Source organism: Neurospora tetraspora, assembly GCF_033439725.1.
Source record: "Neurospora tetraspora strain CBS 560.94 chromosome Unknown B0H65scaffold_4, whole genome shotgun sequence".
NCBI lineage: Eukaryota > Fungi > Ascomycota > Sordariomycetes > Sordariales > Sordariaceae > Neurospora > Neurospora tetraspora.
Window position 1 is genome coordinate 1,902,537 of NW_026944386.1, and position 20,642 is coordinate 1,923,178.

The following is a 20,642-nucleotide window of genomic DNA, read 5'->3' on the forward strand; positions in this document are numbered from 1 at the left end:
AGTTTTACGGCTGACGAGACAAACTGAACAGGTTAGGTTGAGACTGAGAACAAGAAGTTGATATGTTGATATACCTGGCTGCTTGGAGACGAACGTCTGTAGGGTAATTAAAAGACTGTCATACAATTAACCCCTGTCCCACGCAAACACACATGACTTATACAAGAGAAGCAAAGCACAGCAATGTGTATCACATGTATCCCGGATCAGCAGAGTTGAGTTTGATTTATTGCTTCTTTTCATTTCATCGCTGGCCCGAGGCAGCCAGGCTAGACCTCTTCGCGCTACTGTCCATCCAATTACTACATTACTTAATCAATCTATGCATCTCATCCTCCGATCTTCCTGCCCTGCCCTCCTCCTCTATTTTGGTCTTCCTAAAAGACAACAAAAATATCCAACCAATACTACTCTCATGCTGTGTGTGTGGGGGTATAGGTATCATGTCTCGCTTTGTTTCCAAACCAAGCCAGCCCAAGAAAAAATGAAGTAAAAACAAGAAGTCAAATCATAAAAAGCAGATAAAACGCCGTTGCTCGTAAAATCAAAAGTGGAGGATGCAAATGATGCTTTTTGTATACACACACCCCAACCCAGAAGAAGCTTTTTTGGTAGTTCGTTCCTTCCAGAATTTCGTTTCATCTCGTCTTCATAAGACCGTGTGTTCGTGATTGTGTTTGTTGTTGTGTGGACTGTCCTCATAAGACAGCTTTCGTTGTATGTTGTGTTTTGTTGTCCTCAAAGGACACTTTTGTTTTTGTTTTTTTTTCTATTGAAGTTGACCATCCACTTACCGCTTAAACAGCGTTGGTAGCAGCATCGCCATCCTTCCTGGGAACACCTGAAGGCTGCTCCTTCTCACTCTCATCACCGCTCTCGTCCTCGACGGCGGGGCCTCCAGGCGCGAACTTAGGAGCGTAGGCGGACTTGGCGCGGATGCGGTGGCCGTAGTAGAGGAAGATGATGGGGATGGGCACGAGCGCGGCGGCAACACAACCAAGGAGGGTGGAAGCCCACTGGATACCCATGCCCTTGAACATGTAGGTGGAGAAGAGCGGGAAACCGGCACCGGCAAGCGAACGGAGGAAGGTGTTGCCGGCGATGGCGGAGGCGGCGAACATGAGGTAGGAGTCGACCAGGTAGTTGAGGGCCTGGAGGAAGATGGAGGCCAGACCAAAACCGGAGAGAATACCGGAGAGGGTGGGAACGATCCAGTGAACGTGGCCGCTGTAGCCAGACCAGCCGAACCAGAAGAGACCGGCGGAGAAGGCGACACCGCCGGCGATAACGCTGGGGAGACGCCACTCGGGGATGGGGACACCGTTGTTGGCATTGAGCTTGCGCATGTACCACGGCTGCTGCAGAAGGATGCTGATACCGGCGAGGATCTGACCCGTGATCATGCCGAAGAAAGTGAGGCCGGAAACACCAGGAGTCATGTGGTAGACACCCTGGAAGACAATAGGGTAGGCCGTCAGGAAGAGGTACAGGATACCGTAGATGAAGGCCATGTAGATGGAGAGGAGGGCGACGATGGGCTCTCCGAAAAGTAGACGCATGGGACGCGAAAAGTTCTTGGAGACAAGCTCCTTGAAGTCAATCTCGATTTCCTCTTGCTTGGCGTGGATGCCCCAGTTGAGAGTGCGGCGGCGGAGCTCCGAGGCCTTCTTGACCAGAATCTGGGGAGGATAGGTCTCGTTCATGAAGAGCAGGTCCAGGCCGAAAGCGAGGAAGGCCATGAAGGAGACAATGTACTCGGTCCAGCGCCAGCCAAGGTAAGAGGTCGTAATGAAGCCACCGATGAAGGGAGCCATCATAGGACCGGTGAAGACAGTCATGGAGAACAGGGTGATGGCAATACCTCTCGTCCTGTTGTCGAACATGTCCGAGAAAACAGCAGCGACGACAGCCAGCGGGCAGGCGCCAAAGAAGCCACCGAAGAAGCGAGTGATGAGGATGGTTTGGAGATCCTTGGCGGTAGCCGTGGCGATACTGAAGATGGCCATACCAAACATGCCGATAACCAGAGGAAGCTTACGGCCCTTCAATTCGGACAGAGGCGCCCATAGTGTCGGACCAAACGCGAAACCAAGAACGTAGAAAGAGACACCGAGAATACCAACAGTCAGGTTGACGTGGTAGATCTTGGCGATGGTGCTGGTTGCCGAAGAGAAGATGGACGAACCGAACGCAGCAACGAGGGAAGTATATCCGAGCATAGCGGCAGTCCAGAACCTAAGCGAGTCATGTTAGTCTTCAGTATCCAGAAGAATGAAGCTATTTCAACTTACTTCTTCTTGAAGGGCCAGTTCATGGCGTGCATGGGATCGTCGGGACCGTCAAACTCGACCACATACTCATCCGGGTCGGGCAGCTGGGGTGGGTAGGGCTTTCCGGCGCCGAAAGGCGGGAGAGGCTTCTCGGACCTCCTGCTCGTCCTGGATCCCCTAGTTCCTGACCTTCCAACAGTATTGGTGTGCTGACTCCTCTGCGTCTGGATGCGGCTAAGCTCGGTAGGGTGCCTCTCGAGGTCGTGTTGCGTCGAAACACCGCTCACGCGTCTCGCTCTCCTTTGCCTTTCCTCGAAAGATGTAGTCGAAACCGACGACGCCGACATGACCCTCTCAACCTCATCGCTACGGCGAGCGAGGGACTCCTGGCCGGCAAACTCCTTGGGCGAGGCATCGATCTCGGCGGCCGCAATCTCGCGGTCGGCTTCGGTGAGCGTCATGGTGACTCCTGGGTATAGGTTGCTGGATGTATGCTGTGGGTGGTTGTTGATCGGTTGCTGGGTTAGTGCCAATACCTAACCTATATATGATAGGCAGGTGGCAAATGGTCTAAGTTGACTAATGTACTTTTGTTCTTTGTACACAAGACACACAGCAAGTGAGATCAAGCGAGATCGGAAACGGGAGAACTGGGGACCTGATGATGGACCTCGGCTCGGGACGAGTTGATCAACAAGCCAACAGACTGTATTATTCCTAAACTGGAACCTGATGCTCCCTTTTGGTTAGGTAAAGGGTATGGGGGAAGGGGTAGTAGATGAAGTGAAGAAAAAGGTCAGGTTTCGACTACAGACTAAAAGTCGTTCATCCGGGGAAGGAAAGGAAGGTAAGAGGGGATCCCTTGCCGTATAAATAATGAATGACGTGAACCATTTTCTCTGGGCCGTATCGGTACCTTTTTTTCTTGGTGGGCCTCCTGGCCAAGGACACCAGGGAACAAGGATCTCTCTACCGTACGGAACTATGGATCTCCACAAACTGGAGCCTGGCCTTCAGAGATTTTCGCAGAGCCATTCGTGACGGGTTATGTGTGGTGGGCTGATGGCGGGCATGTTATCCGGGTTATGAAAGGGGCCCGTATGGCCCGGGACTCGGCACTCGCCTCTGCCCCTATCGCCGGTTTCTGTGTGCACACACACCCGTGACTGGCACCCGGGCGGTTCTTTTGTTGGTGCTGCAATGCTACAGTACAGGGAACCATCAGCAGGAATGATACATAGATCCCAGCTGCCAGAAAAGAAGCCGCGGTTGGCCGGCATCCCCGACCCTGCCAAGTTTAAGAAAATAAGATTTGCTGCAGAAATAGGATGAACTTCAATGCAGCTACTGACTCGATAAAAAGAAGCTTCTTCGACGTTGTTCTGTGCTGAAAAAAAAAAAAAAAAAAAAAGAGTGGCAGTGGCGGGGCATCATTGACAAAGTGGAAAGGTTAGTAAAGACGGGAAGATGGGACTCCGTCACTCCGTATGCCGCGGCTGTATCCATTATAAATCGAGCCCAGTCTGCGATCGTCGACTGGAGTATGTACTGGAGCCTCTGTTGGTCAGCCTTTCATCTCCACGATGCGCTGATGGGAGGCCGGAACATGGGGGGGTGAATGGCGGTGTCAGGTCCAGTCCTCGGAACGGTAACCTCTAGCGGCTTCAAGATAGCCCACCGGCACCCACCGGGACCACTTTGGGACCACTTTGGGAAGCCAGACCGCAGCGCGTGGAATGGCGGAATGGAACATTACTCATCAGGGGTTGTGGTGTTGTGACAGTTGGGCCATTTATTTAAAAAAGAAGAAGAAGAAAAGACCAATTATTTGCCGGATGTCGAGGTCGTGCTTGACGAGAAAACTCCGGTTTCAGGTGTGGTGTTTTTGTTATGTCAGCGGTGATACTGATGCTCGTATTTGTGCGAGTGCACAACGTGACAACCGATTTCCCCGTTGTTCCCAAACCCGTACCCGCCGCGGAGTGCCGGCTGGCTCGAGCTCCAGCGATCAATGAACAAAGAAGACGTTCGGATGTTGTGCTTGAGTGTTGTGGCCCGCTTAGTCAGTTTTTATGCTGCTCTGCTGAGACAATCGCCAATCGGGCCACTAATATTTCCCCGTCTGGGTTTTGGCGATTGGAGATAGCTTATATCCGGAAGCCGATGATGTTGTCTTGGCTCTTTCCTGGGTGAGGTGCTTTGTGCTGCCGAGGCTCGTCAAAGGGCTGATAACGGTTGCTGAAGTGGTGAGTGACACCGTGTGCCCGTGTCTTGTCTCGATCGCTGTCTGGTTTCACGACCTCTCTCTTCACAACCTTCCCCAGATAATAAATGGCGATCACATTCGGTCAACGGGTTGGCGTTGGACTTGTGCTCATCCTCTTCACATCACACCCCTTTTAGGCTGAGGATAGCCACCCGGGCGGGGTCTTCCCGGTGCATAAAATTCCGTCTTTGCCGCGAATCCACGAACCCAGCCCACCGGTGCACTCCATTGTTTGAATCCATTGCAAGACGCGCGCCGGTATGGAAGCCGGTGATGGTTGCATGTTGCATGGAGCATCTATCGGTGAGCAATGAGCCGAACTTTGTGGCTCTGCCGCTCTGCCGTGATTCCATTCCGCTGAAGCAGGAGCGGGATAGGCCGAGGCTTGGCCGCCGGAACCCACTCGGGCCACTCCTTGTCCACTTTTACCGTTGTTGAGAAATGCAGGAGAACGAAGATGCAGAAGGTGCCACGGCACGGCGGTTGCCAAGTGCCAAGGGGAACATGCAGCCCAACGTCGGGTGGCTCCGTCTCGGTTTGGACTTCAACCATTGAGGCTCATGGAAATCCCAAATTCTTATAAGTCTTTTTATCTCTGTTGCAGTTTACATCCGCTGCATGATGCCATTCCCGAACAAAGCTTTAAAATTTTTCCACTGCCATGTGCGTTTTGCGTGGGCGCTTAGTTTCCACTTCTTGGCAAGGATCCGGGCTCAAGTTTCGAACTTCGGTCAGCGATCCGCTAATTGCCGTGAATAGCCGAGGCATACAACAACAAAAGAACTTTTATCGCTGACACCATCGTCGCTACTGTATCCCAGTGGATGGGAAATTGAAAGAAAAGATTTCATCAGACTAGCGTGGCATGACTGGGTTCTAGGAAGAACGCCTCACCGTTTATTCGACTGTTGTCATCAATCTACATCTTTGGCGTATAGAAAAGATAAAATATTGAAAAGTAAACATAACAAATAGGGGCAAATCTTGGCCAAGCTTCACCTTAGCGCACCCCCCAGTCATCCGCTCCTAAAAGGGTCGCCGCATCTTCCAAGCTCAGCCCTGCGGTTTCAGGGTATACCCTCCAAATCAGGCCATACCCAACCGCGCAAATCACTGCGTACAGGACAAACGTCCAAGACGGCGACAAAGCCTCCATCAGCGGCAGGAACGTTAGTCCAATCACAAAGTTGGCGCTCCAGTTGGTCGCTGTTGCAACACCACTGCCCACCGACCGCACATTCAGTGAGAACAGCTCGCTCTGCATCCACGGCACATTGCCCAGTCCGATGGCGTAGCCAGCCACGTAGATCATGATGCTCGCCAAGATGATGGTAGCCCCGCCCTGGCCTCCCGTCGTCGTAGCCGAGCTCGTTTCCGAATCCGGGAGCTCGATGAATGAGAAGCCATAGCCGGCAAGCACCAGACCTGCCATCATAAAGGGAAGAGACCAGAGTAGAATACGTCTCCTCCCCACCCGGTCAATCAACACCAGGGCAACCAGGGTGAAGGCAAAGTTGGTGACTGCAACGACCAGCGAGATCAGAGTCGGCTCTGAAAACCCGACCATGGTGAATATCGTGGCCGAGAAGTACATGAGCGAGTTCTAAAGAAAAAAATGTTAGCACAAGTAGCCCTCCTTATGAGTGTCACGGTCGTAGCCCGGGTCACTCACAAATCCGCACAACTGCTGAAGTCCCTGGAGGAGACAAGCAATTGCCAACGCCCGCCTATTCCTCCTCACCCTAAACAGTTCCCGCATAGCCTCCATCCACGCGTTCACCGGATTCCCATTCCCATTCCCGACCCCTGTGCCACCAAGTCTCATAGCCATAGCCTCCTCCCTCACCTCAATCTCGATATTCTTCAACACGGCATCCACCTCCCTCCTCGTCGACGGATCCTGCGCATCATCCCCCGCCGCAATCCTCGCAATCACCTCCCTCGCCTCCTCCGACCGGCCCTCCTTCACCAACCACCTCGGGCTCTCGGGCATCCACAACAGGATAACCACCTGACAAACCGCCGGCATCGCGCCCAACCCGACCATCCACCTCCACCCCGTCGTCTCCGGACTACCGTACGTCCCAAAAATCCAGCCCACCACGTACGCCACCACCTGCCCGAGCGTGATAAACACGATATTCATCGTCACCAACCGGCCTCTGTGCGTCGCGGGCGCCAGCTCGGCAATGTACAGCGGCGTCACAAAGCTGGCGGCGCCGATGGCCACGCCGACGACCGAGCGGCCCACCACCATCACCTCGACGGTCCGGCTGGCGGCCTGGCAGAGGGCGCCGATGATGAAGAGGGTGTCGGCGAAGAGGACGACGCGCTTGCGGCCTCGGTCGTCGGCGAGCGAGGAGGCGAAGGGCAGCACGAGCAGGGCGAAGAGGGAGGTGCATGAGGTGATGACGGATTTGTCGAGCGAGGTCAGGGGCCGGTGCGAGAGGGAGGTGCCGATGGAGACGAGGGTGGCGCTTATCACGCCTGTGTCGTCTGGGTTAGGGGAAGAGAGGGTTGTGTTAGTTGCGTGGTCTTTGTGGGTCATGTTCAACAGGGAGGGTACAGGTTGGTAGCACTAGATGGGGAAAGGTAGGCAAGGTGTAGGTGTGTAAGGTAACATACAGCCGAACAGTAGACCGCTTATTCCGGCGGAAAAGGTGAGTAGCCAGATGAAGAGGCCTGGCGGTGATACTTGTGGCTTCCCACCCCGGGACTCATGCGCGTGTTCGACATCGTGGCTGCCATCATGTTGGTCTCCCTCGGTCGACTGGGGGTTGGCGATCAAGGGCTCCTCTGGGTTGTCTGTCATGATGCCGTGTCGTTGCTGCTGTTCATGTCATAAAACTGGACTGATGTTGTCAAGTGGAACTTCCTCAGTCGCAAAGAATAAGGGACGTCTAGTATGGGGTGCGGTAAGGCTGAAGGATGATCGTTGGCAAGCGATATTGTGATGATGTACAGGAGTCGGAGGTCCGGTACCTTGCACTACCGATCATCCACATGTCATGTCTTCAGCAGACGCAGAGGGGGAAGTCGCTGTTAGGTTTCGGGCCACTGATTCGTCGCAGCAGGGACGATCACAGGGATGTCACAGCGGCTCAGTTGAAACGTGCCAGGGGTGGGTCCAGCGCTTGGGCCCGCGTGTTTCTATAGCGTTTCGAAGCTCTGGGCGCTGGCGTGACATAAGAAATTGGAACACCTTGCTGGCCCCTCGGCGATGTCATCCCGTCTGTCCTCCACTTTGTTCTCAAAAAGAAGCTATCTGCATGATGCTCCCCAGATTTTCATATACTTGATCTTTAATCCCGCTTGAACTTTTACCTTATCTCAAGCTTAATCGAACCTCAATTGCTGTTGCGCCCACGACAACGATAACAACAACAGCAATATCACCACGTACGTCACTGTACCTCGGCACGGCACAAAGCCATCCTCGTACTTTAACTGAATTAATCCTCGACACATACGAACCAACACCAACACCCCAATTGACTCCCGGCGATTGCCGAAAGACAGACAGACAACATGTCGTCGCCATACGCAATGCCGCCCCAGCGCGACTCCTGGTTCGCGCCCCTTTCCATCGACCTCCTCGTCAAGGTCCTCAAGACGAGCTTCTTCCACCCCTTCATAGCCTGGATCATCCCGCTCTGCTTCCGGGCTCAGAACATGTTCTGGGACGCGCCACCGATGCTAGTTTCCATCGCATGGGCTTCCATGATCACACTCAGCTGGATCTTCATAACCATCAACAACCGGATCGCCTACGGTTTGCCACGCGAAGTAGACCTTAGCGATGAGGTTATTGTCATTACCGGCGGTGCCAGCGGGCTGGGTCTGTTGATTGCCGAGGTGTATGGCATGCGGGGTGCTACTGTGGCCGTGTTGGATGTCAAGGAGATGGAGAATGGGGAGGCGAGAGGCGTGACGTACTACAAGTGCGATGTGTCTGATAAGGCGCAGGTTGCAAAGGTCGCAAAGGATATTGAGAGAGATGTAAGTCATTATTCCCCTTCTAGTCGACTCTCTCTTGTACAGTTTTTCGGTGCTAACACCTAATCCCAACAGCTCGGAACCCCCACGATCCTCGTGAACAACGCCGCCATCGTTCTCGGCAAACGCCTCCTCGACCTCAGCCTCGACGAAATCGACCGCTCTCTCACCACCAACTTGCTCTCCCACTTCTACACCATCAAGACCTTCCTCCCGCTCATGGCCTCTTCCGAAACGGGCGGCACCATCGTCACCATCTCCTCCGTCATCGGCACCGTCGCCGCCGCCCAGCTGTCCGACTACGCGGCCGCCAAGGCCGGCGTCTCGGCCCTGCACCGCTCTCTGACCGCCGAGCTGGCGCAGTCCCATCCCAACATGCGCACCGTCCTGGTCACGCCCGGTCAGCTGAGCACGCCGCTGTTCTACGGGGTGCAGACGCCCAACAGCTTCTTCGCGCCCGTGGTGGAGCCGGTGGACGTGGCCAAGGAGGTGATTGCGGCCATCGACGGCGGGCTGAGCACCCAGATCGGTATGCCGCTGTATGCCAGGTGGATTGACTGGTATAACGTTTTGCCTGTGGGGTTGCAGAAGATTGCGAGGAGGTTGGCGCAGGTTGATACGTCTATGAAGACGTTTGAGGGGAGGAATAGGGGGGCGGCGGGTGGTGATGAAAAGAAGGGGCAGTGAAGGAAGGACGAGATACATGAATATCATGAGGTGGGAGGGGATCTGCACTCGCGCTGGTCGCTAAAAATGTAATTGTATGGAGAGATAATCAGGTGGCATGCTTCAAAAGCGTATATAGATGACATACCCGACATATGGATGATATTTTGTTGTGTGAACATATCGAAGAGCTATAAGAGCTTGATGAACGAGTAATGACGCTCTAGAAACAAACCGTAGTAGGATTTGACCATCCATGCATGTTCTATCCGTCCCGATCTCAGGTTCGTTTCCTGGTTATCTTGACAGGATTGCTCCTCCCAAAGAATACATGTATATCAGCGTTTCTTCTGTCTAGATTGTTTTGGTCTCAAGGCGCGTCATTTGCTCTCGATCACGGGTTTACATCCTTGGGTTATGGCCTCGCATTGAAGAACGATAAAGCTAATGACTAAATCAACATTTCGAAGTGCATAGACACTACACAACATATCATCAACGAGCATTCAAACTTGTAAACCACAAGCTCCGTCCCTAGCTGTTCTCTCGCCATGTGAAAGACTAGAAGCTCCCGTCCTGTTTGTTTGATACGGTCCATGATTTGTCACTCACTCACGATCACAAGCTCCTTTTTTGTTACAGCCAGCCAGCCCTCAAGCCCATCCCATCGTTCCTTCCCTTATCGGCAGCCCACATCAGCCGACACCGGACAGCAAACAACACTCACTCCCACTCACCCTCGCCGCACCTTCCCTAACTGCCGTCACTTGCCCCTTATAATCCAATCTTCCCTGCCACACATTCAACATACAAGCGCAGTTAGTGTAGTGGTATAGCACTCTCGTTTCCCAGTACCCAACCGACTGTGGAGACTAACGAGGGACCCGGGTTCGAATCCCGGACTGCGCAGTTGGTTGACTTTTTTTCTTCTTTTTTTGCTGATGTGTTGTATCGATCAGACTTGGATGTTTAAGCGTTGGCTGCTAGGAAGTTGAAAAAGGACTAGACCCCAACTTGAGTTCAACTCTTGATGTTTGTTCTTGTAGGGTGACAGGGCATTTGACCATTCTTGTTGAGGTTGCTTGTTTGCAAATCACCTAAAACCACGGACATGAATGAACATCCTAACCCAGCTGAAAGAAGGAGGAGAAACCTTCCAAGACTTTGGGGGGGGGCTATTCTGCAAGTAACTCTGGACGGCGAGGACCTTGCAAGCTACTTCTCGGGGACGGACGGACAAGGAAGAAGAGCCCATAGGCTAGGAATGACTTGCGCAGAAGAAAATGGTGGAGGGGTCGCGCCCGATACACACACAGTACTTTGAAAATTGAGTGTCTGGACAAGGCTTTTACTGCAAGGGGTGGGAGAGTGGGAAAAGGAGATTCTGCGTATTTTATGGCCTTGTTCGAACTTCAAAGGACCTTATGAGCGCAGATGAGGGAGGTAAGGGTGAGGTCGGTAAGAATCAGCTTCGACTGCTTGAGCTATCACCAAGATGGAAAGGCATAAATGGACAATTGGAAAATCAAAGAAAAGAAAACTGGTTCATTCAACCGTGGTATCGTCATCATAACATCCCCCCTTCTTACTCATATCCCATCCATACATATCCTCCAAACTCAACCCCCATCATATGTTATCACTCATTCCCCAAGACTTCCATCTAACTCTCAACAGCCAAAGCCCTAACACCAACCAACAACTTCCCATCAGCACTCACGCTGACAACCCAGTACTCCACCCGCACACTGTCCTTAACAACTCGGTAAACCCTCACATCCCTCCCCTCGCTCGCCTCCGTCACCGCATCGATCAAATCGGTATACTGTCCGTTGCGATCCCAGTCCACAGGGTCAGAGATCTCGATCTCGGCGTCGGCGGGATTGGGGTGGTTGATTAGGGAGGCGAACTTTTCTGTGTTTTCGTTGCATTATGGTCAGCATGGCTTCTCCGTTTTTTTTGTTTTTTTTTTGATCTCCCCTCCTACCCTTCTCCCTCTCCTCTCTATCCTGCTTCTCCTCCCCTCCCTCCCCCTTCATCCCTCACCTCCCACCACTCCACCCCCCCTCCCCCTCCTCTTCCGCCACCCATCCCGAAGAAGAGAAAAAAAAGATAACTTACCCTCATCCGGAAGCACCTCCTCCCCAAACCTCAACGCAACCCCCTCAAACGGCTCATCCGCATCGCTAACATAGAACTTATCCCCCTTATCCAGCAGCTTGGCGATCGGAGACGGAAGGGCAACCCCCTCGTCGCGCGTCTTGAACCCGTTGCCGCCGACTTTTTGCGTGGCCGGATCGGGGCGGTCGCGCGGGTAGCCAACGGAGGGATCCTCGTTGGCTTTGTTGAGGAAGGCGAGGTAGGACTCGTCTGAGGCCATTTTTGATGTTGTTGTGGTGAATGTGCGGCGCTTGGTGGTCGGAAGAACAGTAGTTGATGATGCGAGGGGTATCGTCGGAGAGATGGTAGTAGAGAATAGAGAAGTGGTGACGGCCGTGGTGTTGCGCAGACGTGGAAGGAGTTGTTGAAGCTGAGCTGGTCGTCGTTGCAAACGGAAAAGCGTAGATGATCGAGAGAAAGTTAATCCAGCGGGTGTCTGGTATTCGAGAGAGAGAGATGGGTATTAGCTTTGTTGTTTGTTCGAGATATTCGTTTCAGTTCAAAAGAAGCAACTAGAATAGATCTGGGTCAGGGTCAGGGAAGTTCAGACCATAGTTGTTGTGTGTCGTTCGGAGGAATGCGCGGAAGGGACGACGACGACGACGACGACCATCAGTCAGGTGGGCTGTGTGCCGGTGGAAGGGTCCGATGATGTAACCTGCAGTAGCTGAAAACCAATTAGGAATGGTGGATCTGACTAGAAGTGGGGTAGTATCAGCCAATCAGAACTTGGGCTGGTAGTGAGGTCGATCAGGTTTGATATTCGAAGCTTCAGTAAGGACATCAAAGACGACTGAAGAAAGATTAGAGGTCTAAAAGAAATCCCAAGAGCAATCTATGGTATCTGAGAGAGGCTACATATGTAAAAGAGAGCATCAGGACGTGTAAAGTGTGTGAGGTGGGAAGCTGACGAACACTGGGTTGAATGAAGAAGAGCAGCTTCAATACAGCAGAACAGGCAACGAGTGTCTCCAAAGCATCGCTCCATCCAAAAGGATATTAGACTGGGTATATACGATTGACCGTGTGTTCGTTCAGTCAGAGATACAGCAACCAAACGCAAGGTTCAAAAAAAAAAAAGCTTGAGCATAGCGTTCTCGGCCGAGAAGTCATGGAGAATTGTTCATCAAAAGTGTGCCAGACGCAGAATCTTCATGTTCACATCAAATCACACATTCACTCGCATCAAGATACTCTCTGGCAGTACATTGGATCAACGTTTCATTGTTCTTCAACAGCTTTTTATTAAGCCGTAAATGCTAGGTATAGTCCCAATTCCCGACCGACCCGAAAGAGCAACGAAAAAACCTTGACACCAATGCAACCCGACTAACAAGGAAATCAACTGCAGCAGCCAATTTACGAGCTGGCAGCGAGATCCTTCTTGAGGGTACCCTGGTACTGCTTCTTCTCGGCAGGGGTCTGGAAAGCACCATGACCGAACTCCGAGGAGGTGTCGATCCACTTGAGCTCGACCTTCTCGAGGGCCTTGCGGGAGGTGTGGATGAACATGGACTTGCGGAGAGTCATGACTCTCTTCTTGACACCGGGAACAGAGCCCTTGACCATGACGAAGTCGTTGTTGATCTCGCCGTAGCGGACGAAGCCACCCATGCTGGAACAAAGTTAGTTTTGCAGTCTTTGATTTCTGGAGAAACGGGAATACATACGGGGTGATCTTCTTCTTGGTGACATCGACCTCGGTGGCAGCAGAGTCCTCAGCATCGCCCTTGCCAATGCGGTAGATCTTGTGGTTGACCGAGGTACGGTGGTGGTAACCGGCCTGACCAGCGCGAGCAACAGTCCACTGGACGTGGGAAGGATGCCAGGCACCGATACAGGCGACCTTGCGGAGACCCTTGTGAGTCTTGCGAGGAAGCTTCTTGGTGCCCCAACGAGCGGTGACACCGGTGAAACCGTGACCCTTGGTGACGGCAATGACGTCGATAACCTCGTCCTTCTCGAAGATGGAGTCGATGCCGACGGGCTTCTCGAAGAGGCCGTGGCCGAACTCGACCTTGTCGGCGACGGAGCCACCGTTGATCTGGATCTCCATAAGGTGGGCCTTCTTCTGCTTGAGGGGAGTCTTGCGGATCTGGGTGTGGGCAAGAACACGGACGACAGTGCAGTACTTCTTGATGCGCTCGAGCTCGCGGGTGATGGCGGCACCGCTGTTCTCGGAGTGCTTCTTGACGTACTTGGTGAAGGCCTTCTTCTTGGACTTGTACCAGTTCTTGTAGAAGCGGCGCTTGACCTCGTCGGACAAGTGCTCAGCCCAGACGGTGGTGAGGGAGCGGAGACCGCGGGGAGTCTCGATGTACTAATATCGGGGTTAGATCACACGGTTGCGGTAGGCCGTATCCGGCAGCTGGACAGGATCAAAGACTTACGCCAACCAGACCCACAACGATCATCTGCGAGAGATGTTAGCCATTGACACAATAAGAGCCAAGCGGGCTGCGTTGTACGTACAGGAGGGGTATCAATGATGGTCACAGCCTCAACGACCTCCTTCTTGTGAGCCTTGGCGCCGGGGCGGTCGAGGTCGCGGACGATGGTGGTCATGCCAGCCTTGTAGCCCATGGCGGCGGTCAGGTGGACGGGCTTCTTGGCGTCATCCTTAGGGAACCTGTCATGAACACGCAACCGGTCAGCCACTCTGTTCGCAAACTCTATTGCCCAAGTTCCAATCGCAAAAGATCCAAACTGCTGGCGATAGTGTTGTCGATGGTGTCAGAAGGTGAGCTTGACTTACGACTTGACCTTTCCCCTGTGGCGGGCCGCGCGCTTGCGGGGAAGGTAGGCCAGCGAACCGTGGCGGGGAGCCTCGTACTCTGAAGCATCGAGTCAGCATGAAGGACGTTCAAGTTGCCATGAAGTCCGAGTCGCGATCACGCAAGCTCCCAAAATCCAGTCGCCAAAAAGTCGAAAATTTCGATGTCGCGACGACCGTCTCTCGGAAAGCTGCTCCATCCATTCTCTCGAATTCGGGATTGCGTGGACAAAATCGACAATGACCGTATTTCTGGCGGCGACGACGACGACGACAAGGCGTTACTTACTACGGTGAGACATGACTGCTGATGATCCCAAGTACCCGGGTTGTTGATGGTCGAGTGGGAAAAAGTTCACTACCGCGAAAACAAAATCAAGAAGTATCGCCAAAGAAATTGGACCTGCCAAATTTTTGTGTGAGTGGTGTGGATTGGACCGTGCACGGGCCACAAGTGCAGCGGAGCCCTAACTTTTACGCGAGCCCTGTCCGCCTTCCTGTTCCCCTCGAGGCCGCCCAGCCAACCAGCGATGCCCAGCCAAGCCCAGACCAATCCACCCCACAGAAGCGGCTTGGTTCAGTTAGTGAGCTTGGCGGGCCATTAACTAGTGGCACATTGATGACAGGGTAAAGTCCTGTTGATATGGCAGAACGTGACTTTACCAGCCCTGCGTATAAGTCCGTCATCGTCGCCGTTGTCGTGGTACATTCACCGATGGAATACGGGATGAAAGATTCTTTCGGCTCCTGCTCGTGGCAACCGACCTATTCCGTCTAGCCGGTAACAAAGTTCTTCACGTGTTGAGCCCCAGCCTTTGTTGTGCCTCCGCTTAGCTCCGTCTTAATCGCAAGGTTGGTTCTCCGAGTTTGGCGTCCACGCCCACGGCTTCTAGAAGAGTAAACTCTTGTGGTTTTGAATAGCTAGGTTGCACTGTTTGGATCATAGTTCTCCATCTCTGGTCTTTCGGGTGCTTCTTCGATTCATGACAACAACATAAAAGCTGCCATCTGCTGAACAACTCTACGCCTCTAGGCTGTGGACAAAGGCATGAACACCAGTGTCGTAACTTTAAAACACGTGGGCTGGCTTGACATCCATAACAAGGCGGGCATGCATGGTCAAAGGCGTGCTGGCTGCAAGGAACAACCAAGATCGTATTAGATTCCATCTCCTTGACCCTTCAGGCCGATGTACCTTTCAGGCATTTCAATAATACCATGTCCCATACGGCACTGATCACGACCTTGCAATTCCGATTTGAACAGTGTAACGATAGTCATAATCGTGTTCTCTAACTAGCCTCTATGGCAACGCAGCGAGTTCATTTCCGCCTCTTAAAGGATATTCCCACTCCCTTCTCGCTGTCGACTTTCCAACAGAAGACATACACACGCTTCTATTCCAAACACAAGTCATAACAATGTATGTACATCGGATTCCGCTCCTTCTTCTCCCTCCTCATCTCCTACCGGTCAGTCAAAACGTAGTAAAATCGGGCAATTCGCCCCAGGGGTGTTTAGCTTTTCGTGTCCCAGTCTCCATCATCATGTGGGTGATATGGTAGGCTACTGTCTCGGACCAGATGAAATAAACAAGTCGACGTAAATTCCCACCCATAAAGAAAACCATCATGACATTGACAGTATCGATGACGTAATCAGTTACTCTCTGACTTTTGTCCCATGATGCCGTTGAAGCTGCCGCTCGTCGAGGCTCCGTTCTTGGACTCGTTTGCTGCAGGGCCGGATCCGGACGAAGGACCGGGAATGATGCCGCCCTTCTTGTCCTCCTCTCCGCTATCGTCATAATCCTCGTCAACGTCCATTTTGCGGGCCGCACGCTCAGGCTCATTGACGATAGGGGGATGCTGGGCTGGAGGGTGATCCATCCGTCGGTCTTCGGGGGCGGCCTGATGGGCTGGGCCTGGGCCTTGCTGCTGGGGTCCGTGGCCTTGCTCGTGGATGAGGTTCTGCATCGGAGCCGGACCTTGCTGCATCGGCGGCAAATGGGCAGGGGCGGAGTGAGACTGGGGATGATGAGCGGCCTCCGAAGGATGGTATCCCTCATTTTGGTGCCGCTGCTCCTCGGCCCGGCGCATGTCCTCCATGCGACGCTGTTCCTCGACCCGGCGCTGCTCCTCAACTCTACGAGATTCTTCCATACGACGCTCGTCGAAGCGACGAGCCTCCGACGAGTTGCGACGAGCATAGGGCGGCTCCATTCGGGGCGGGGTTATCGAAGGGCGGCGATGCCTAGGGTCATCCATACGAGCGCGAACCTCCTCCGTCGTAGGCTTCTTGACCTCCCGTTCATCTTCCCACTCACGCATTCTCTTGGGGCCAACCGAAGGAGGGCGGGGATCATGCTCCCTCTGATGAGGAGGTTCACCAGCCATACCTGGCTGAGGTGGATGAGGAGGGCCTTGCTCAGGGCCACCAGGACCGCCCTGCTCACCATGCGGAGGGTACGGCGGCTGATGCTGAGGATAGGCTGACTTGGGAGACGGCATGCGGTTCTCGTGCATATGGGGTGGTCTTCCATCTCTTCCATCAGTCCTCGGACTGTTGTTAAAATGCATCATTGCGTTTGGAGGAGGAGGGCCGTTTGGGCCAGGACCGGAATTGGAAGGGACCACGTTCTGGGGATTAACGTAGTTCGGGTTCCTAACTCTAGCTCCACTACCACCTTCCCTAGGAGGTTGTGGTCCTTGCTGGTGCTGTTGCTGCTGGTGCTGCTGGTGCGCTTGTTGCGGAGGAGGAGGAGGGGGTGGAGGAGCGTAATGAGCCTGGGGAGGGGTAGGTCCTCGTCTGAGCGGCTCGGGCGCCCTGTTGGCCTCCTGATAGGGCCTCATTTGCTGCTCCTGTCGCGGACTGGGCTGTCTGGGAAGCGGCGGAGCAGGACCACGAAAGGGCTCCCGGTCTTGACCCGTGGCATATGGGTTTGGCGGCTGGGGAGGAGGGTTGATGTCGGAGATTCTTCCGCTCCACGAGTTGGCCCCTTGGCCCGGGCCAGGGCCACCGTTGTGCATCGGCTGGGGCGGTTGATGAGGAGGCTGGCCTGAGCCCGAGCCCGCCCACTGAGGGCCCGGAGGACCAACCGCGCCGGATGCATTGTACGTCTGAGGGTGGATATCAGTGGGCATCGGGACTGATCCCGGGGGTGCGCCGCCGTTCGCTTGCCCATTCCGGAGCAGCTGCAATCTGGTCTTGATGTGCGGGTTGTTGGGATCCAGTTCGGCGGCACGTTGATAAGCGTCCAGAGCATCGCTGATCTGGTTGTTGCAAGACTCATACAAGGTGCCGAGGTCATACCAAACCTCCGAGATGAAGGGGTTGAGCCTGATGGCCCTGGAGTAGGCATCCAAGGCGTCACGATACTGGTTGATCTGGTAGTATAACACACCAATCGAGCACCAGAACGTGGGATTCCTGCCATCCCGGTAGACGGCTTGCTGATAAGCCTCGTATGCCTTGGGGTACTTTTGGAGTTGCATATAGCAACGGCCGAGCAAGTACCAGCTTTGGGCATCGGTTTGGTCTAAAACATGTCAGTCTAGGTGCATGAAAAACCAAAATGTACTAAAACTTACCGGCTGAAACGGACTGATTCAGGTACTCGATCGCCTTTTCCTGGCTGGCAACTGAATTACTCTGTTGGTGATGCAGCCAGCCCAACTGCTGAAGGACCTTTGCGTGCTTTGGGTCACGTTGCAGCACCCGCTCGTAGGCTTGCTTGGCACCATCATACTGTCACAACGTCAGGATCAAGAGTCGAGAGAAACGAATTGGAAATGCATGGCTGACTTACGTCTTTCTGCTGTTCATGGACGTGACCAATTTGGAACCAGATGTCCTCTTCGGTCAAAGGAGTAGGGGGAGAGTTGACAATGTATCTAAAGCACTGTTGACAAGTAAGCTAGCTGTCCCATGCCGACCTAATCAAGAGAATGGTATCGACTTACATCAAGCGATTGCTGGTACTTATGTTGCTGCTTGTAAATTATGCCGAGACGGAAGTATATCTCATGAGCCTTGTCAAAGTTGGGGTCCATGGCCATGACCTGCGAGAATGCTTCTTCGGCATGGTCCAATGAGCCATAGCGATCATAAAGAATACCTATGCCATACCAAAGCCTCGGTTCCTACAGACAGTTAGCCAAACCATTGCCAAGTCTGAAAAGAGGCACGCGAAAAGGTACGAAAGCACTCACCTTCGGGTTAGGAAGGTTAACCAAGGCGGCTTGGTACGCAGCGTATGCCTGCTGGAGATCCTCCATCATAAGATAACAATGTCCTACACAGCAACAGTTAGGCTCTGGGTATATCTAAACACTCGAGGTGCAGGGGCTACTTACCGAGGCTGCCCCAAGCTTCACCGTTTGTAGGCTCGATCTTGAGAATCCTCTGCAGATATTCCGACGCCTTGGGAAAATCCTCGCGCGTCCTGAGGACAAGACTAGCGGCATTCATGGCAGTCACCGAGTTAGGGTTGGCGGCAAGTGCCCTTTCATAAGCCTCTAGTGCCTCGTTGTGGTTCCCCATGAGCTCGGACACGGAACCTATCATGGTTGCTAATTAGCATCGTGTTTTTCGTGCAAGGTAGCCAGCAAGGGCGTGGGAAGCACATACCGATTCCAATCCACACATTTTCGGTCAGATTCATAAAGGCCTGCCGTTGTTGATTCCATGTAGGGATTGGCGGCGGCGGCGGGCCTGGGGGTCCCGGGGGACCGTGATGCATTTGCATCTGCATCGGAGGGGAGGGATGGTGGTTTGCCATTTGAGCGGTTGGGAGAGGCTGGGGCGGATGCCAGTGTTGCGCTACCGACCCAACCTAATAGTAGATTTAAAGTTTCACAAGGCGATAGCAATGGCCTTGGTATCCCATGCAGCTGTTCCCGGGGACGCTACGGGGACGGTACTAGGTAGCGGGGTGTCAGGGGCCGTCAAAACCTGAAAGCGCAGTCGCGATGACTGTACCAAAGTGTTTCTCCTCTTTAGGCTGCTGGACCACACGACACGTGGCGACGGCGTCAGCAATGGTGGTGATGGACGAATGCGAAGTTGAAAAGGCTGAAAATGATTGATTGCGAAAGCAAAGGGGGCGGACGGCAGCAGCTTCTTATAGTTGGACAAGATCCGCCAAAGCTACCGAGGTCGGAATGGCGACGTCGTGCTCTTTTTCCAGACTGAAATTTGGATTAGACGAGCAATGCGGAAATATTGCTCGCGCCAATGGCTGACTGGTTGAAGCGGTACACCGGTTGAGTTGGGATGGAAACTGGACCAAGGTTGGGATTTGGTGTTGGGCGGGCCTCGCAATAAAGTCGTGCGCGATGCAGCGAAGGCGGGAGACGGGAGAAAAAGAAGGGGAAGGGGGAAGGGGAAAATTGGCTGGGGAAGAGGCGATCTAAAGGCAATGGGGAAGGCGGCCAGGAAGCAGCTCGATTCGCTGGACGGGGAGTTCTGACCACTTTTGCAAACTCCCCTAACCCACGGCATTGTGTACGTACTTTTGGCTAGGTAAGTTTGGAATTTGCTCCCGGTTCCGCTTGGTGCCGCATGTCATACGGCGCGCCAAGAGAACTGACCCACACGCGCTGCACAAGGCCCTGGCGGCACAGGCAGCCCAGGTTACGGCTGCTAGGTCGTGGCAGGTTGCGGTACATTGGGGCGGGGCGAGGTGGGCACAGGGGTGCCGCGGTGGTGTACCGGGGTACTTGGAGCGAGCACGGGCCAGCTTGGACTGTTGACCCTTGTAGTGCGGCTGGTCGAGGCCACACCACCACCTGCATGGAGGACGTGGAGGAGGCAGATGTGAGGCAATATCACGCCTAGAGGTTACTTAGAGATGGCACCCAGGCAGCAAATATAGTGAAGCGATGGTAGCGGAAGATGGGATGAAGCCCGTCTCTGACGCAAAAGTCAAGAGGCAATAACTCTAGAGTGAGGGGTCTGGGTAAGGGAAGGTGCCCCTGGTTCACAAGGCCTTCTAAACTCACTACAATGGTCGCCTTGCAGCCTATCTGCCTGTCGTCATATTAGAATTCAGGTTTCAGGTCTCATAATCTGCCCCTGGGTTCTCACCACTTCAGGAACATCTACAGTAGTAGGTACAGAGGCATTGCGCAAAAGGGTTCCTAGTTTATGCAGTCTGGTTGCAGGATGGATGAGCGGAAGGAGCACTGTAGGTCAAGAGGCATACGCATGCTGGGAGAATGATATGTACCTTACTCTGCAATTTCAACCTCTTCATCTGGTCCTTCAAGACCGGAAGACAATGAGATCTCCCAAGCGCCTTGCACGCGCCTACCTCGCATTTTGGCGTCGGATGCCTCTTGTGATTCTCTTACATTCACGCTTGCATTCACTGACATGCAACAATGATATATCCGTACCCAGCACCGGATGCACAAGATCGGACGTACTAATACATGAGCAAATAAGGTACCATTACTTACCTTGTATGCCGAGGCAATTCCGAGAAGCAAATCAACAACGTGGCAACCAC

The 20,642-nt window shown here is 53.5% G+C and overlaps 6 protein-coding genes and 1 non-coding gene across 7 annotated transcripts; 2 read left to right on the forward strand and 5 right to left on the reverse strand.

Moving 5' to 3' along the window:
* Window positions 1-642: 642 nt before the first annotated feature.
* B0H65DRAFT_573614 (putative fluconazole resistance protein) lies at window positions 643-3,007 on the reverse strand. The gene is made up of 2 exons (XM_062830552.1): window positions 2,292-3,007; window positions 643-2,235 (listed from the first exon to the last, which is right to left on the reverse strand). The coding sequence occupies exons 1-2, from the start codon at window positions 2,729-2,731 to the stop codon at window positions 798-800; spliced, it is 1,878 nt and encodes a 625-aa protein (XP_062681600.1). The 5' UTR covers window positions 2,732-3,007; the 3' UTR covers window positions 643-797.
* A 2,379-nt stretch (window positions 3,008-5,386) lies between these two features.
* On the reverse strand, window positions 5,387-7,595 carry B0H65DRAFT_465170 (general substrate transporter). The gene is made up of 3 exons (XM_062826797.1): window positions 7,162-7,595; window positions 6,209-7,032; window positions 5,387-6,139 (listed from the first exon to the last, which is right to left on the reverse strand). The coding sequence occupies exons 1-3, from the start codon at window positions 7,346-7,348 to the stop codon at window positions 5,537-5,539; spliced, it is 1,614 nt and encodes a 537-aa protein (XP_062681601.1). The 5' UTR covers window positions 7,349-7,595; the 3' UTR covers window positions 5,387-5,536.
* A 152-nt stretch (window positions 7,596-7,747) lies between these two features.
* B0H65DRAFT_493530 (uncharacterized protein) lies at window positions 7,748-9,219 on the forward strand (the record flags this gene model as incomplete). Its single annotated transcript, XM_062827767.1, has 2 exons — window positions 7,748-8,535; window positions 8,608-9,219. Exons 1-2 carry the CDS (start codon window positions 8,065-8,067, stop codon window positions 9,217-9,219), a joined length of 1,083 nt encoding a protein of 360 aa, XP_062681602.1. The 5' UTR covers window positions 7,748-8,064.
* Window positions 9,220-10,011: 792 nt separating this feature from the next.
* Window positions 10,012-10,107, forward strand: B0H65DRAFT_t239. Its single transcript has one exon. It is a non-coding gene; the product is annotated as a tRNA-Gly (tRNA).
* Window positions 10,108-10,861: 754 nt separating this feature from the next.
* B0H65DRAFT_442446 (uncharacterized protein) lies at window positions 10,862-11,578 on the reverse strand (the record flags this gene model as incomplete). Its single annotated transcript, XM_062825577.1, has 2 exons — window positions 10,862-11,112; window positions 11,320-11,578. The coding sequence occupies 2 exons, from the start codon at window positions 11,576-11,578 to the stop codon at window positions 10,862-10,864; spliced, it is 510 nt and encodes a 169-aa protein (XP_062681603.1).
* A 1,139-nt stretch (window positions 11,579-12,717) lies between these two features.
* Window positions 12,718-15,412, reverse strand: B0H65DRAFT_442447 (putative 60s ribosomal protein l3; the record flags this gene model as incomplete). Its single annotated transcript, XM_062825578.1, has 8 exons — window positions 12,718-12,973; window positions 13,029-13,678; window positions 13,749-13,772; window positions 13,831-13,987; window positions 14,114-14,192; window positions 14,421-14,489; window positions 14,795-14,799; window positions 15,327-15,412. The coding sequence occupies 8 exons, from the start codon at window positions 15,410-15,412 to the stop codon at window positions 12,718-12,720; spliced, it is 1,326 nt and encodes a 441-aa protein (XP_062681604.1).
* A 377-nt stretch (window positions 15,413-15,789) lies between these two features.
* Window positions 15,790-18,794, reverse strand: B0H65DRAFT_427260 (putative regulator of conidia morphology; the record flags this gene model as incomplete). The annotated part of the gene is made up of 7 exons (XM_062824675.1): window positions 15,790-17,669; window positions 17,722-17,878; window positions 17,940-18,032; window positions 18,094-18,273; window positions 18,343-18,425; window positions 18,487-18,690; window positions 18,761-18,794. 7 exons carry the CDS (start codon window positions 18,792-18,794, stop codon window positions 15,790-15,792), a joined length of 2,631 nt encoding a protein of 876 aa, XP_062681605.1.
* Between the last annotated feature and the right edge of the window lie 1,848 nt (window positions 18,795-20,642).